A 14,020-nucleotide genomic window follows, 5' to 3' on the forward strand; every position below is an offset into this window, starting at 1 on the left:
AAAGAAGATGTGGTACACATATACAATGGAATATTACTCGGCCATAAAAAGAATGAAATAGTGCCATTTGCAGCAACATGGATGGACCTAGAGATTGTCATACTGAGTGAAGTCAGACAGAGGAAGACAAATATCGTATGATATCACTTATATGTGGAATGTAAAAACAAATACACACACACACAAACACACACACACACATGAAGTAATTTACAAAACAGACTCACAGACTTAGAGAACAAACTTATGGTTACCAGAGGGGAAGGGTGGGGGGGAGGGAGAGTAAGGCAGTTTTGGGATTGACAGGTACACACTGCTATATTTAAAATAGATAACAAGGACCTACTATACAACACAGGGAACTCTTCTCAATATTATGTAACAAACTAAATGGTGAAAGAATTTGAAAAACAGATACATGTATATGTATAACTGAATCACTTTGCTGTACACCTGAAACTAACATAACACAACATTGTTAATCAATTATACTCCAGTATAAAACAAAAAGTTAATAAATACATACATACATATAAAACCATAAAAGGCAGTATTACTGAAGCACTTTGCTGTACAGCAGAAATTAACACAACATTGTAAATCAACTATACTTCAATAAAATAAATTTTAAAATAAATAAATCCTCCATTTTATATATACACACAAAATAAAACACAAACAGCAGAAAAGAGTGGAAGACAAAAATATTAGCAAAGAACAAGGGCAACGATAGAAACTAGCAATAAATATGATAGATATCAATCCAAATATATTAATAATCACTTTGAAAGCCAATGGTCTAAGTATAATAATTAAAAGACAGAGATTGCCAAAGTGGATCAAAAAACAAGACCCAACTATATGTTATCTACAAGAAAGCCACTTTAAATATAAAAACACATGTAGATGAAAAGTAAATGAATGGAGAAAAATATACCATGCTAATACTAATCAAAAGAAAGTAGAAGTGCTATATTAATTTCAGACAGGACAGACTTCAAAGGAAGGAAAGTTATCAAGGATAAAGAAGGGCATAACATAATGATAAAGGGGTCAATTCTCCAAGAAGATGAAACAATGTATACGCAGCTAACAAGACTGTCAAACTACATGAGACAAACAATGATAGAAGTGCAAAGAGAAATAGATGAATCCACTATAATAGTTGGAGACTTTAACACCCCTCCAACAGAAATGAACAAATCCCTCAGGCAGCAAATCAGTAAGACCATACTTCACCTCAAAAACATCAATAAACTGGATATAAATGCACATCTATAAATTACTTCAGTCAAAAACAGCAGACTACACATCCTTCTCAAGCTCACATGGAACATTAACCACAATACGCCATGTTCTGGGCCATAAAACACACCTTAACAAATTTTAAAAAATAGTAACCATACGATGTCTGCTCTTAGATGAGAATAAAGTTAAACTAGAAATGACACAAAGACAGTTGGAAAACCCCCAAATATGTGGAGATTAAACAACATACTTCTAAAAACATATAAATCAAAGAAATATATTAACTTAAATGAAAATGAAAAGACAACTTGTGAAAATTTGTGGAATGCAGTGAAAGCAGTGCATAGAAAATTTACAGCACTGAATGCATATATTAGAAAAGAAAGATCTAAAATCCATAGTCTAAATTTCTACCTTAGGAAACTACAAAAAGAAGAGCAAATTAAGTCCAAAGTAAGCAAAACAAACAAATAAATAAATAAATATCAATAAGCCAAGCAAACTAAGAAAAGGAAAGAGCAGGCACAAATTACTAATATCTAAAATGCAAGTGGGACATCACTACAGATCCTATGGACATTAAAAGGAATATTAGGAACAAACCATATGCCCACAGATTTGACAATCTAGATGGAATGGACCAATTCCTTAAAAGATACAATGTGCCAAAACTCACATAAGAAGAAAAAGACATGCTGAATAGGCACCAATTTTTGTAAGAAACTGAATCAGTAACTTAACAACCTTTTAAAAAGAGAAAGCAGTAGGCCCAAGTAGCTTCACTGGTGAATTCTACCAGACATTTAAGGATGAAATTATACCAATTCCCTCCCATCTCTTTCAGAGATAGAAGCAGAAGAAATACTTCTTCCTAATTCATTCTATGAAGTCAGAATTACCCTAATAAAACAACCAGACAAGGACACTTCAAGAGGAAAAAAACCAAAATACCACTACAGACCAATATCTCTTCTCATGAATATAGTTGCAAAAATCCTCAATAAAGTATTAACGAATCAAATCCAACAAAGTATAATTATATGCAGTGACCAAGTGGGATTTATCCCAGGTATGCAAGACTGGTTCATTATTCAAAAATCAATTAATGTAATCCATCACATCAAAAGCCTAAAAAAGAAAAATCACACAATTATATCAATAGATGCAAAAAGCGTATTTGAAAAAATCCAACACCCATTCATGAGAAAACTATCAGTAAACCAGGAACAGAGGAAAACTTCCTCACCATATTTCATGGTGAGAAACTAGCTTTCTCACAAGGATCAGAAACTCATTAAGGATGCCATTCTCACCCCTCTTTTTCAACATCACACTGGAATTCCTAGCTAATGCTTTAAGACAAGTAAAGGAAATAAAAAGTATACAGCTGGAGAAGGAAGAAATAAAACTGTGTTTGCAGATTACATGATGATCTGTAGAAAATCTGAAAGACTCAACAAAAAAACTCTTGGAACTAATAAGCAATTACACTAAGTTGCCAAATGCAAGGTTAATATACAAGTCAACACTTGCCTATGTATCATTTATGAACAAGTGAAATTTCAAATTAAAACCACAATACCATTTATATTAGCATCCTATAAAAATGAAATGTTTACATATAAACTAACAAAATATATACAAGATCTATATGAGGAAAATTATAAATTCTTGATGAAAGAAATTAAAGAAGAATTAAATAAATGCAGAGAGATTCCATGTTTATCGACAGGAAGACTCAATATTTTCAGGATCCTCAGTTCCTCCTAAACTGATGTATAAATTCAGTGCAAGTCCAATCATAATGCCAGTAAGTTATTTTGTGGATACTGAAAGACTGATTCCAAAGTTTATATGGAGAGGCAAAAGACCCAGAAGAGCCAACACAATAATGAAGGAGAAGAACCAAGTAGGAAAACTGACACTTTCTGAATTTGAGACTTATAAAGCTACAGTAATCAACACAGTGTCCTACTGGTGAAACAGACAAATAGATCACTGTAACAGAACAGAGCCCAGAAACAGACCCATGTAAATATAGTCAACTGATCTTTGACAAGGCACAAAGGCAATACAACAGAGTAAAAGTAGCATTTTCAACAAATGGTGCTGGAATAACTGGACATACATGTAGAAAAAATGAATCTAGACACAGACTTTAAACCCTTCACAGAAATTAAATCAAAATGGATCATAGGGCTTCCCTGGTGGCGCAGTGGTTGAGAGTCCGCCTGCCGATGCAGGGGACGCGGATTCGTGCCACGGTCCAGGAGGATCCCACATGCCACGGAGCGGCTGGGCCCGTGAGCCATGGCTGCTGAGCCTGCGCATCTGGAGCCTGTGCTCCGCAACGGGAGAGGCCACAACAGTGAGAGGCCCGCATACCACAAAAAAAAAAAAAATGGATCATAGACCCAAATGTAAAATGCAAAACACCTAGAAAACAACATAGGAGAAAACCTATATGACCTCGGATATGGTGATGAATTTCAAGATACAACATCAGAGATACAATCCTTGAAAGAAATAACTGATAAGCTGGACATACTAAAATTAAAAATTTCTATTCTGTGAAAAACAATGTCAAGAGAATGAGACTGGGAGAAAGATATTTACAAAAGACACATTTGATAAAAAACTATTATCCAAAATATACAAAGAACTCTTAAAAGTCAACAATAACAAAATAACCCAATATAAAGATGGGCCAAAGACACTAACAGATACCTCAGCAAAAACGATATACAACTGGAAAATAAGTATATGAAAACATGCCCCACATCACATCACCAGGGAAGTGAAAACTAAAACAACAATAAGACACTACTTACACACCTATTAGAATAGCCAAAATTGAGAAAACTGAAAATAACAAATGCTGGTGAGCATGCGGAGCCACAGAAACTCTGATTCATTGTTGGTAGGAATGTGAAATGAAACAGTCACTTTATAAGATGGTTTGGCAGTTTCTCATGAAACTAAGCATACTCGTACCATACGATCTAGCATTTGTGCTCCTTGATATTTACCCAACTAAGCTGAAAACTTATGTCCACACAAAAACCTGTATCTGATGTTTATAGCAGATTTATTAAAAATTGTCAGAACCTACAAGGAACCAAGATGTCCTTCAGTAGATGTAGGGATAAATTCTATTAAGTAGATGAATGGATAAACTGTGGTACATCCAGACAATGGAATATTATTCATTGCTAAAAAGAAATGAGCTATGAAGCCATAACAAAACATGGAAGAACCTTAATGCATATTACTAATCGAGAGAGCCAATCTGAACAGGCTACAAAACGTATGATTCCAACTATAGGACAATGTGGAAAATGGTAAAGTATGGAGACAGTAAAAAGATCAGTGGTTGCAGTGTGGGTGGTAGACTTGAATAGATGGAGTACAGAGGAATTTTAGGGTGGTGACAATACTCTGTATATTATAATGATGGATACATGTCATTATACACTATCCAAACATACAGAAAGTACAATACCAGGAGTGAACCCTAATGTAAACTGTGGACTTAGGGTGCTTAAGACATGTCAGTGTAGGTTCATCCATTGTAAAAACTGTACCACTCTGGTGGGGGATGTTGATAATGGCAGAGGAAATGCATGTGATGGGGGCAGGGGGTATATGGGAAATCTCTGTATCTTCCTCGCAATTTTGCTACGAACCTGAAACAGCTCTAAAAGATACAATCTTTTAAACAAAAGTTGATAGAATGTTTAAAAAAATAAACACTTGAAGTTGAACACAAAATCCAAAGATATACCTTGCTCATGAATTGGAAGATTAATACTGTTAAAGTGACCATACTCCCCTAGGCAATCTACAAATTCAGTGCAATGCCTACCAAAATACCAGTGGCATTTTTCACAAAACAAGAAAAAATAAATCTAAAATTTGTATGGAAACACAAAATACCCCAAATAGCTTAAACAGTGTTGAGAAAGAAGACCAAAGCTGGAGGTATTACTATCCTTGACTTCAAACTATACCATAAAGCTACAGATGTCAAAACAGTATGGTATTGGCACAAAAACAGACATATAGAACAACGGAACAGAATAAAGACCCCAGAAACTTACACGGTCAACTAATCTATGACCAAAGGGGCAAAAATAAGCAATAGGGAAAGGTTTCCCCTTCAATAAATGGTATTGGGGAATCTGGACAGCTACATGCAAAAGAAGCAACCTGGACTACCTTCTCACACCATATGCAAAAATAAACTCAAAATGAATTAAAGACTTAAATGGAAGACCTGAAACCATAGAACTCCTAAAAGAAAATATTGGCAGTACACTCTGAGATCACTCTTAGCAATATTTTTTTGAATACATCTCCTTAGGCAAGGGAAACCAAAGCAAAAATAAACAAATGGACTACATCAAACTAAACAGCTACTGCACAGCAAACGGAACTATCAATGAAACAAGATGGCAGCCTACTGAATGGAAGAAGATATTTGCAAATGATATATCTGACAAGGGATTAATATCTAAAATAGACAAAAAAATTCATACAACTCAATCAAAAAAAACAACCCAATTAAAAAATGGTCAGAGGATCTGAATAGACATTTTTGTAAAAAAGACATACAGATGGCTAACAGATATACAAAAAGATGCTCAACATGACTATCATCAGAGAAATGCAAATAAAAACCTCAATGAGATATCACCTCACACTTGTTAGAATGGTTATTATCAAAAAGAGAGCAAGTAAGTGTTGGTATGGATGTGAAGAAAAGGGAACACTCATGCACTGTTGGTGGGAATGTAAACTGGTGCAGCCACTATGGAAAACAGTACAGAGGTTCCTCACAAAATTAAAAATAGCATTACCACATGATCCATCAATTAACTTATGGGTATTTTTCCAAAGAAAACAAAAACACTAATTCAAAAAGATATGTGCACCCCTATATCCAGTGCATCATTACTTACAATAGTCAAGATATGGAAGTAACCTAAGTGTCTACCAAGAGATGAATGGATAAAGATATATATATATAGACACACACACACACATATATACACACACACCCCATATGGTTAATAGACCATGATATACATATATCATGGTCTATTAACCATAAAAAGGAATGAAATCTTGCCATTTGCAACAACATGGATGGACCTAGAGGCTATTATGGTAAATGAAATAAATCAGACAAAGAGAGACAAATACTGTATGATTTCACTTACACGTGGAGTCTAAAAACAAAACAAATGGATAAACATAACAAAACAGAAGTATTCTCATAGATACAGAGAACAAACAGGTGATTGCCAGAGGAGAGGGGGATGGGAGGGAAGAGTGAGATAGGTGAAGAAGACTAAGATAAACAAAAAAAAAATGAGTCATGGGGATGAAATGTACAACATGGGGGAATATAGTCAATACTAGTGTAAAAACTTTGTATCGTGACAGATGGTAACTAGACTTATCTTGGTGATCATTTTGTAATGTTAGAAATATCAAATCACTAAGCTGTGAAGCTGAAACTAACATAGTCAATTATACTTGTACTTCAACTTTTGAAAAGGTAATTTAATATATCCACTTGTACATTTCATTCTGAGGAAAATGAATAGCAAATAGCTTAATAGTCAGAAAAGACAACTTGACTTTTGTTATGTGTTCACAGAAGAATATTTAGAAAAATTACCAGCAGAGTCAAAAAATCTGCTATACAACATTAACTATAAAACCTAGGGTTTCCCTGGTGGCGCAGTGGTTGAGAGTCCGCCCGCCGATGCAGGGGACACGGGTTCGTGCCCTGGTCCGGGAAGATCCCACATGCGGCGGGGCGGCTGGGCCCGTGAGCCATGGCCGCTGAGCCTGCGCGTCCGGAGCCTGTGCTCCGCAACAGGAGAGGCCACAACAGTGAGAGGCCCGCATACCGCAAAACAAAAAAAGCCTATAGTTAATGCTGTATTCTGCATTTAAGAGTTTGTTAAGAGTGTAGATCCCATGTTATCTTACCATAATAAAAAATTCCGGAAGGAAGGAAGGAAGGAAGGAAGGAAGGAAGGAAACAAGGAAGGAAGGAAGGCAAATCACTGGGGGAAACGTGCTTTTAAAAAAGGGTGCTAGAACAACTACTTATGCATTTTATTATCTGTTAATTTTGTTTCTCACAAGCATATATACAAAACTAAAATCCATCTAATTTATACTTTCAAAAAACTTTTCCAAAATTGATAAGTCAAATAATTATGTTTTATCACTGACAATTTTCTAAGAAACTGTATGAATTATGCCATTAAGTGTACATATCTGATAGCTATATCAATTTTTATGGAATTAATAACAGCTGCCAATTATTGAGCAATATCACACACCCTAATAAGCATTTTATAGGCATTATCTCATGTAAGCCATAGCAAAATCCTGTAAGATAGGTATCATTATACCCCATTATTGTTCATAATAGCAGACCAAATGTCCCAGGCACAAGAGAATGGATAAACTATGATATATTCATACACTGGAATACTTACAGCAATAAAAAGGAATAAATTAAAACTATGTATATCTATCTAGAAGAACCTCAGAAGCCAAAGACTGTGTGAAAATTGCAATTCTCAGAAGAATATATAACATCTTAATATATAACATCTTTATTCCATCTGTTATATAGTTCAAAACCATACTGAGCAGCAAGAAAACCAATACATGTCAGGATAGGAAGTAAGAGTGATATAACTGGGGAAGAGAACACACAGTAATTCAGTGATATTTGGTAACATTCTACTTCTCAAGCTGGATGGCCAATAAACAGGAATTATTTCTACTTTTTCTTTATACACGCTTTATATATATTCTTTTCTATGCATGAAATAGTTTATAGATGGAAAATGAGTACTATTAAAAAGAAGGTCATTCAAATACCGTATGCTAACACATATATATGGAATTTAAGAAAAAAAAATGTCATGAAGAACCTAGGGGTAAAACAGGAATAAAGACACAGACCTACTGAGAATGGACTTGAGGATATGGGGAGGGGGAAGGGTAAGCTGTGACAAAGTGAAAGAGAGGCATGGACATATATACACTACCAAACGTAAGGTAGATAGATAGTGGGAAGCAGCCGCATAAGATCAGCTCGGTGCTTTGTGACCGCCTGGAGGGGTGGGATAGGGAGGGTGGGAGGGAGGGAGACGCAAGAGGGAAGGGATTTGGGAACAGATGTATATGTATGACTGATTCACTTTGTTATAAAGCAGAAACTAATAAAAAAAAAAAAGAAAGTCATTTATACATAAGCTGTTATAGCTGTGTGTTCTTAAGCAGAGAATATACATCTGAAAATAGCTGGACTGCATCTGCATCTCAAGATACCACCCTCAAGAAAAAATAAAAGTGATAAGAATACATTGATAAAACAAGCAAATCCATTCTTATTTTTCTAAGACAAAAGTTTTTAATAGATTTAGAATTAATCAAAACCTATAGAACCTAACCCTAAATCTTAGCTTTTGAAGACTTAAAGACTCCTAACACTTCAGCCAAAGACTATCAGTGACTCAGCTGGAGTCATCAATGCCCAGGTAAGAGATCCAAATTTCACCCCCTTTCTGTCACATTTTCTCTCTTAATTTCTAGATTTCCTTTATACCTTGGGCAAGTCAGTTGTTCTCCCATGACCAAACAACTTTGCTTTGATCTCTTCTACTTTTCTCCTGTCATCTTCATTTAATTCTGAAATGGAGTAGCCATACTCATGAGCCATATTAAACTTCAGATTCCAGGCTGGAGAGAAAAGCATAAAAACATTCAAGATCATACAATGCAAAAGTATCAGTGACTATAAGAGCACAGAAGATCATCAATATATGCAATTTAATGCCCTACCACAGTGCTTACTAAACAGTGTGTACTCTCAATTTTATGACAAACTATTAGAAGTTCTTGAGAGACATAATTTCACTGAAAAGTCAGATTTTTTAAAAACATTCTACAGACATTTCTCCAAAGAGACCACTTTAAATATGGTATTCAGCCATTTTATCTTTATCTTCCTTCCAATCAAAAGAGTCCCTATGTCTCCCCAATTAGCTCCTGCTACAGTCACTGCCACTTCCATGATAGTTAATATTGTAAAAGAATAAATAAAACTTGAAGTTTTTGGAGAATCAAAATATGCATAAGTGATAGAAGGAATGGTGTAGGAAGTTAATCTCAAGAGATTTCCAAGTAGGCCTGAACTGCTTATAAGTTGCCTTCCAAAACATATTTATTCGCCATGTTATCTTAAAAACTTTTTTTCTTTTTTTTAATGGAATTCTACAATTAGAGATTAATGGAATTTAACTCTAACCCAAGTTCTAGTGTGAAATACCTTGATTTGGTTTTTTCTGACATCTATCTAAGATCTGCTTTAAGAACTTTATTAGAAAAGTGGATAGAAAGTATATGTAGTTTGATGATACAGAGTGACTTAGAGAAGCACAAATTGAAGTTTTTTACTGCCTCCAAAATAAGGACAGTGCAATGAAAAAGATCAGGAAAACATCCAAGCTTTAGGAGTTTGGAAACCCAAGTTTTATCTCCCCTTTTCTTCAGACATCAGAACTTACTTTTCCTTAAGACCTTAAACTAGCACTATTACTACTGTGACTTCATTATTGGTTAAATGAGTTTATTCTGGGTTGCCAGTAGAAAATATAATCATCTAACAGTTCTACAAGAAAATTAATTTAGAGCTCCAACATTTAACTTTAAGCAAATTATTAAACTATAATGTTTATGAGTTTGACCTGCCTTTATAACAAATTATCTTTTCCTACCTCGTGCCCGTACCCGAGATTCCTCCTCCTCTGCATTTCTGAGTATTTGTTTAGCATGGTTCAACGAGGATTCACATTTCAGAAGGTTTTTCACATGTGCAGCCAGTGAATCTACACTGCTACCACCACCATTGTCACTCTCTAACACACCCTCTTCCTCTCTGCTATCTGTCATGCTTGTCTTGGGTGAAGAATATGGAAAGAAGTTTAGAAGCACATCAGAAACTGACTCCAAGGAATTACTGTCCCATGAGCAGGAACTTGCATCACTACTTGAATCACTTTTAATGACAGTCATCATAGGAATAACAATCTTATTCTCAATGGTTCTACTATACCCTTCAGGGTCAGATCTCATTACAGATCTGGCTGCTTTATGTTGCCTAAGGGTTTCGTCTAATGCCACTCTGGCTTTGCTTTCTGCTTCCTGTAAAGGACTTCTAACTGTAGTTGAACTAATAAACTCCCAATTTTCAATGTCTCTCTGGCATTTCAGATTCGTCTGTGTGCTAATATCCTTCTGTATGCACTTGCTGCTTGGGCTTTCTTCTGTGAATGGCTGTCTCTGAGACAAATCACCATTAGATGCATCAGTTGTGGGGGGTTCTTTGAAGCAAACCACCTTCTTAGATTGTATAAATGAAATATCACTAACATCTCCGAAAGGGACAAGGGAAACAGGAAAATTGCATCGTCTCAGTGCTATATTTTCTGCTTCCATTAAAAGTGTCTGAATCTCTTTAAGAGTTTTGGAACTGTTTTCCGTATCCTGGATTTCCTTAGAGCCAACATCTTCAAAACCTGAAGATTCTGGCTTACTTCTTACAACTCTACCATCAGCCTGAGAATTTAAAGGCATATTGTTTGAGATAACACTGGCGTTAGAAGAATCCAAATTATCTATCAGCCTTTGGACATGGTCTGAAACAAGTTTGTGCTTCTCACTATGTGAATAAGTACTAGGGGGAACTATTGATAACCCAGTAATCTGACCAGCTTGCCCAAGACTACTTGAGAACTTCAGGTTATTTTCAGTTAGATGTCTTTCTGGCGAATCCTGTTGGTAGAAAAGAATTGGTTTCTCTCTATGTGAAAAGGAACTAGGAGGAACTGCTGGTAACACAGTTTTTTGGTCAGCTGGTCCAGGAACTGTTGAAACCTTCAGTGAATCTTCAGTGAGATGTTTGTCTGGCAATTCCTCTGGGTAGAAAATATTAGATTTCTCTCTGTGTGAATAGGAACTAGAAAGAGGTATTTGTATCCAAGAATTCACATCAGTTGGTTCAGGAACAGGTGAAATCTTCAGAATATCTCCACTTTGATGTCTATCTGGCAACTGCTGTTGAAAGAAAATACTGGGCTTTACTCTCTGAGAATAAGAATTAGGAAAACCTGTCAGTAATGGAGTCTTCTGGTCATCTGGTCCAATCACAGTTGAAGTCTTAGGCTTTTCTCTATGTGAGTAGGAACTAAGGGGAGCTGACAGTAACTCAGCCTTCTGGTCATCTGGTAAAATCCCGAGTTTCTCTTTATGTGAGTAGGAACTAGAAGGCCCTTTTGTTATCTCAGCGCTCTGGTCAGCTGGTCCAGGAAGAGCAAAAACTTTTAAAGTTTCTTCAGTAAGATCTGGCAACTCCTGCTGGTAAAAAACATCGGCCTTCTCTCTATATGAGTAGGAACTAGAGGGGACTGTTTGTATGCCAATCTTCTGGTCAGCTGGTTCAGGAACAGCTGAAACTTTCCAAGTTTCTTCAGTAATATCTGGCAACTCCTTCTGGTAAGAAAAGATGGGGCTCTCTCTATGTGAATAGGAAGTAGGGGGCACAATATGCATACCAGTGGTCTGGTCTGCTTGTCCAGGAAGCTCTAAACATTTTAAAGCATCTTCATTAGGATCTGGCAACTCTTGCTGGTAAGAAATGATGGGCTTCTCTCCATATGAGGAAGAAGTAGAGATTATTGCTGGTATCCCAATCTTCTGGTCAGCTGGTCCAGGAACCTCTAAAACTTTTAAAGCCACTTGAGTAAGATCTGGAAACTCTTGCTGGTAAGAAATGATGGGCTTCTCTCTATATACATAGGAACTAGATGGTACTGCAGGTATCCCAGTCTTCCGGTCAGCTGGTCTGGGAGCAGTTGAAACATTCAGAGCCTCTTCAGTAAGATATCTATCTGGTAAGGCCTGCTGGTAGAAAATAATGGGCTTCTCTTTATGTAAGTAGGAAGCAGAGGTTACTATAGGTATCCCAGTCTTCTGGTCACCTGTTCCAGTAACACCTGAAACTTTCCGAGCCTCTCCAGTTAGATGACTATCTGGCAACTCCTGTTGGTAGAAAACACTGGATTTCTCTCTATGTGAGTAGGAACCAGAAGGTTCTGATGTCCCAGTCTTCTGATCAGCTAGTCCAGGAATAGTTGAATCTTTCAGAGCCTCTTCAGATAGATGACTGCCGGGCAAGGCTTGTGGGTAGAAAATACTGATCTTCTCTCTATGTGAGTAAGAAGTAGAAGTTACTATAGGAATCCCAGTTTTCTGCTCAGGGGGTCCAGGAGCAGGTGAAACTTTCTGAGCTTGTTCAGTTAGATGACTGTCTGGCAACTCTTTCTGGTATAAAATACCGGGCTTCTCTCTATGTGAGTAAGAAGTAGAGGGTATGGTAGGAATCCCAGTCTTCTGCTCAGCCAATCCAGGAGCAGCTGAAACTTGCTGAACCTGTTGAATTAGATGACTATCTGGTAACTCTTGTTGGTACAAAATACTGGGCTTCTCTCTATGTGAATAGGAAGTAGAGGGTACTGTCGATATCCCAGTCTTGTGCTCAGCCAATCCAGGAGCAGCTGAAACTTGCTGAGCCTGTTCAGTTAGATAACTGCCTGGCAACTCTTGTTGGTAGAAAATAAGAGGCTCCTCTCTATGTGAATAGGAAGTAGAGGGTATGGTAGGAATCCCAGTCTTCTGCTCAGCCAATCCAGGAGCAGCTGAAACTTTCTGAGCCTGTTCAGTTAGATGACTGTCTGGCAACTCCTGCTGACACAAAATACTGAGCTTCCCTCTATGTGAGTAAGAAGTAGAAGTTACTATAGGAATCCCAGTCTTCTGTTCAGGGGGTCCAGAAGCAGCTGAAACTTTCAGAGCCTGTTCAGTTAGATGACTTTCTGGCAATGTCTGTTGATAGAAAATACAAGGCTTCTCTCCATGTGAGTAAGAGGCAGAGGATGCAGTAGGCAACCCAGTCTTTTCATCAACTGGTCTAGGAGAAGGTGAAACTTTCAGAGCCTCTTCTGGTAGATGACTGCCTGGCAAGGCCTGTTGGTAGAAAATACCAGGCTCCTCTCCAACTGAGTAGGAACTAGCTGGTTCTGTTGGTTTTCCAGTCTTTAGATCAGCTAGTCCAAGAAGAACTGAAACATTCAGACCCTCTTCAGTTTGATGACTGTCTGGCAATGCCTGTGGGTAGAAAATACTGTGCTTCTCTCCAAGTGAGTAGGAACTTGGAGGGACTGTAGATATACTTGTCTTCTGGTCGCCAAGTCCAGGAACAGCTGCAACTTTTAGAGTCTCTTCAGTTAGATGACTGTCTGGCAAGCCCTGTGGGTAGAAAATATTTGGCTTCCCTCTTTGTGAGTAGGAACTAGAGGGCACTGTTGCTATCTCAGTCTTCTGGTCAGCTAGCCCAGGAACAGCTGAAACTTTTAGAGCCTCTTCAGTTAGACGACTGTCTGCTAATGTCTGTTGGTTGAGAGTATCAGTATGTTGACCAATATTCTTCACTTGAGGAGACCTTCCAGCCAACTGAGGAAAGTCCTCAGGGGACAAGGATAAATGAGATACAGTGTCTGAATCTTCAGGAGTGGTAGTGATGCCTGGTTTCAAGGTGGATTGAGGAATTTCAGCTATGTCTCCTTTGGACGTATCCCCTAAAGAAAAAGAGATTTGTTAATATTGTTGATATTATATA

General features: G+C 37.1%; 1 protein-coding gene across 1 annotated transcript in view; it reads right to left on the reverse strand.

The window, feature by feature from the left end:
• Positions 1 to 14,020, reverse strand: part of ALMS1 (ALMS1 centrosome and basal body associated protein) — a gene marked incomplete at both ends in the record, with an annotated part of 241,255 nt that overhangs the window by 157,115 nt on the left and 70,120 nt on the right. Inside the window, 3 exons of the mRNA XM_079720378.1 lie at positions 8,891 to 9,024; positions 10,062 to 13,400; positions 13,527 to 13,979. Coding sequence (XP_079576504.1) covers positions 8,891 to 9,024; positions 10,062 to 13,400; positions 13,527 to 13,979 — 3,926 coding nt within the window. The remainder of the gene's footprint in view (positions 1 to 8,890; positions 9,025 to 10,061; positions 13,401 to 13,526; positions 13,980 to 14,020) is intronic.

The sequence above is a fragment of the Hyperoodon ampullatus genome (assembly GCF_949752795.1).
Source record: "Hyperoodon ampullatus genome assembly, chromosome: 15".
In the NCBI taxonomy this organism is placed as follows: domain Eukaryota; kingdom Metazoa; phylum Chordata; class Mammalia; order Artiodactyla; family Ziphiidae; genus Hyperoodon; species Hyperoodon ampullatus.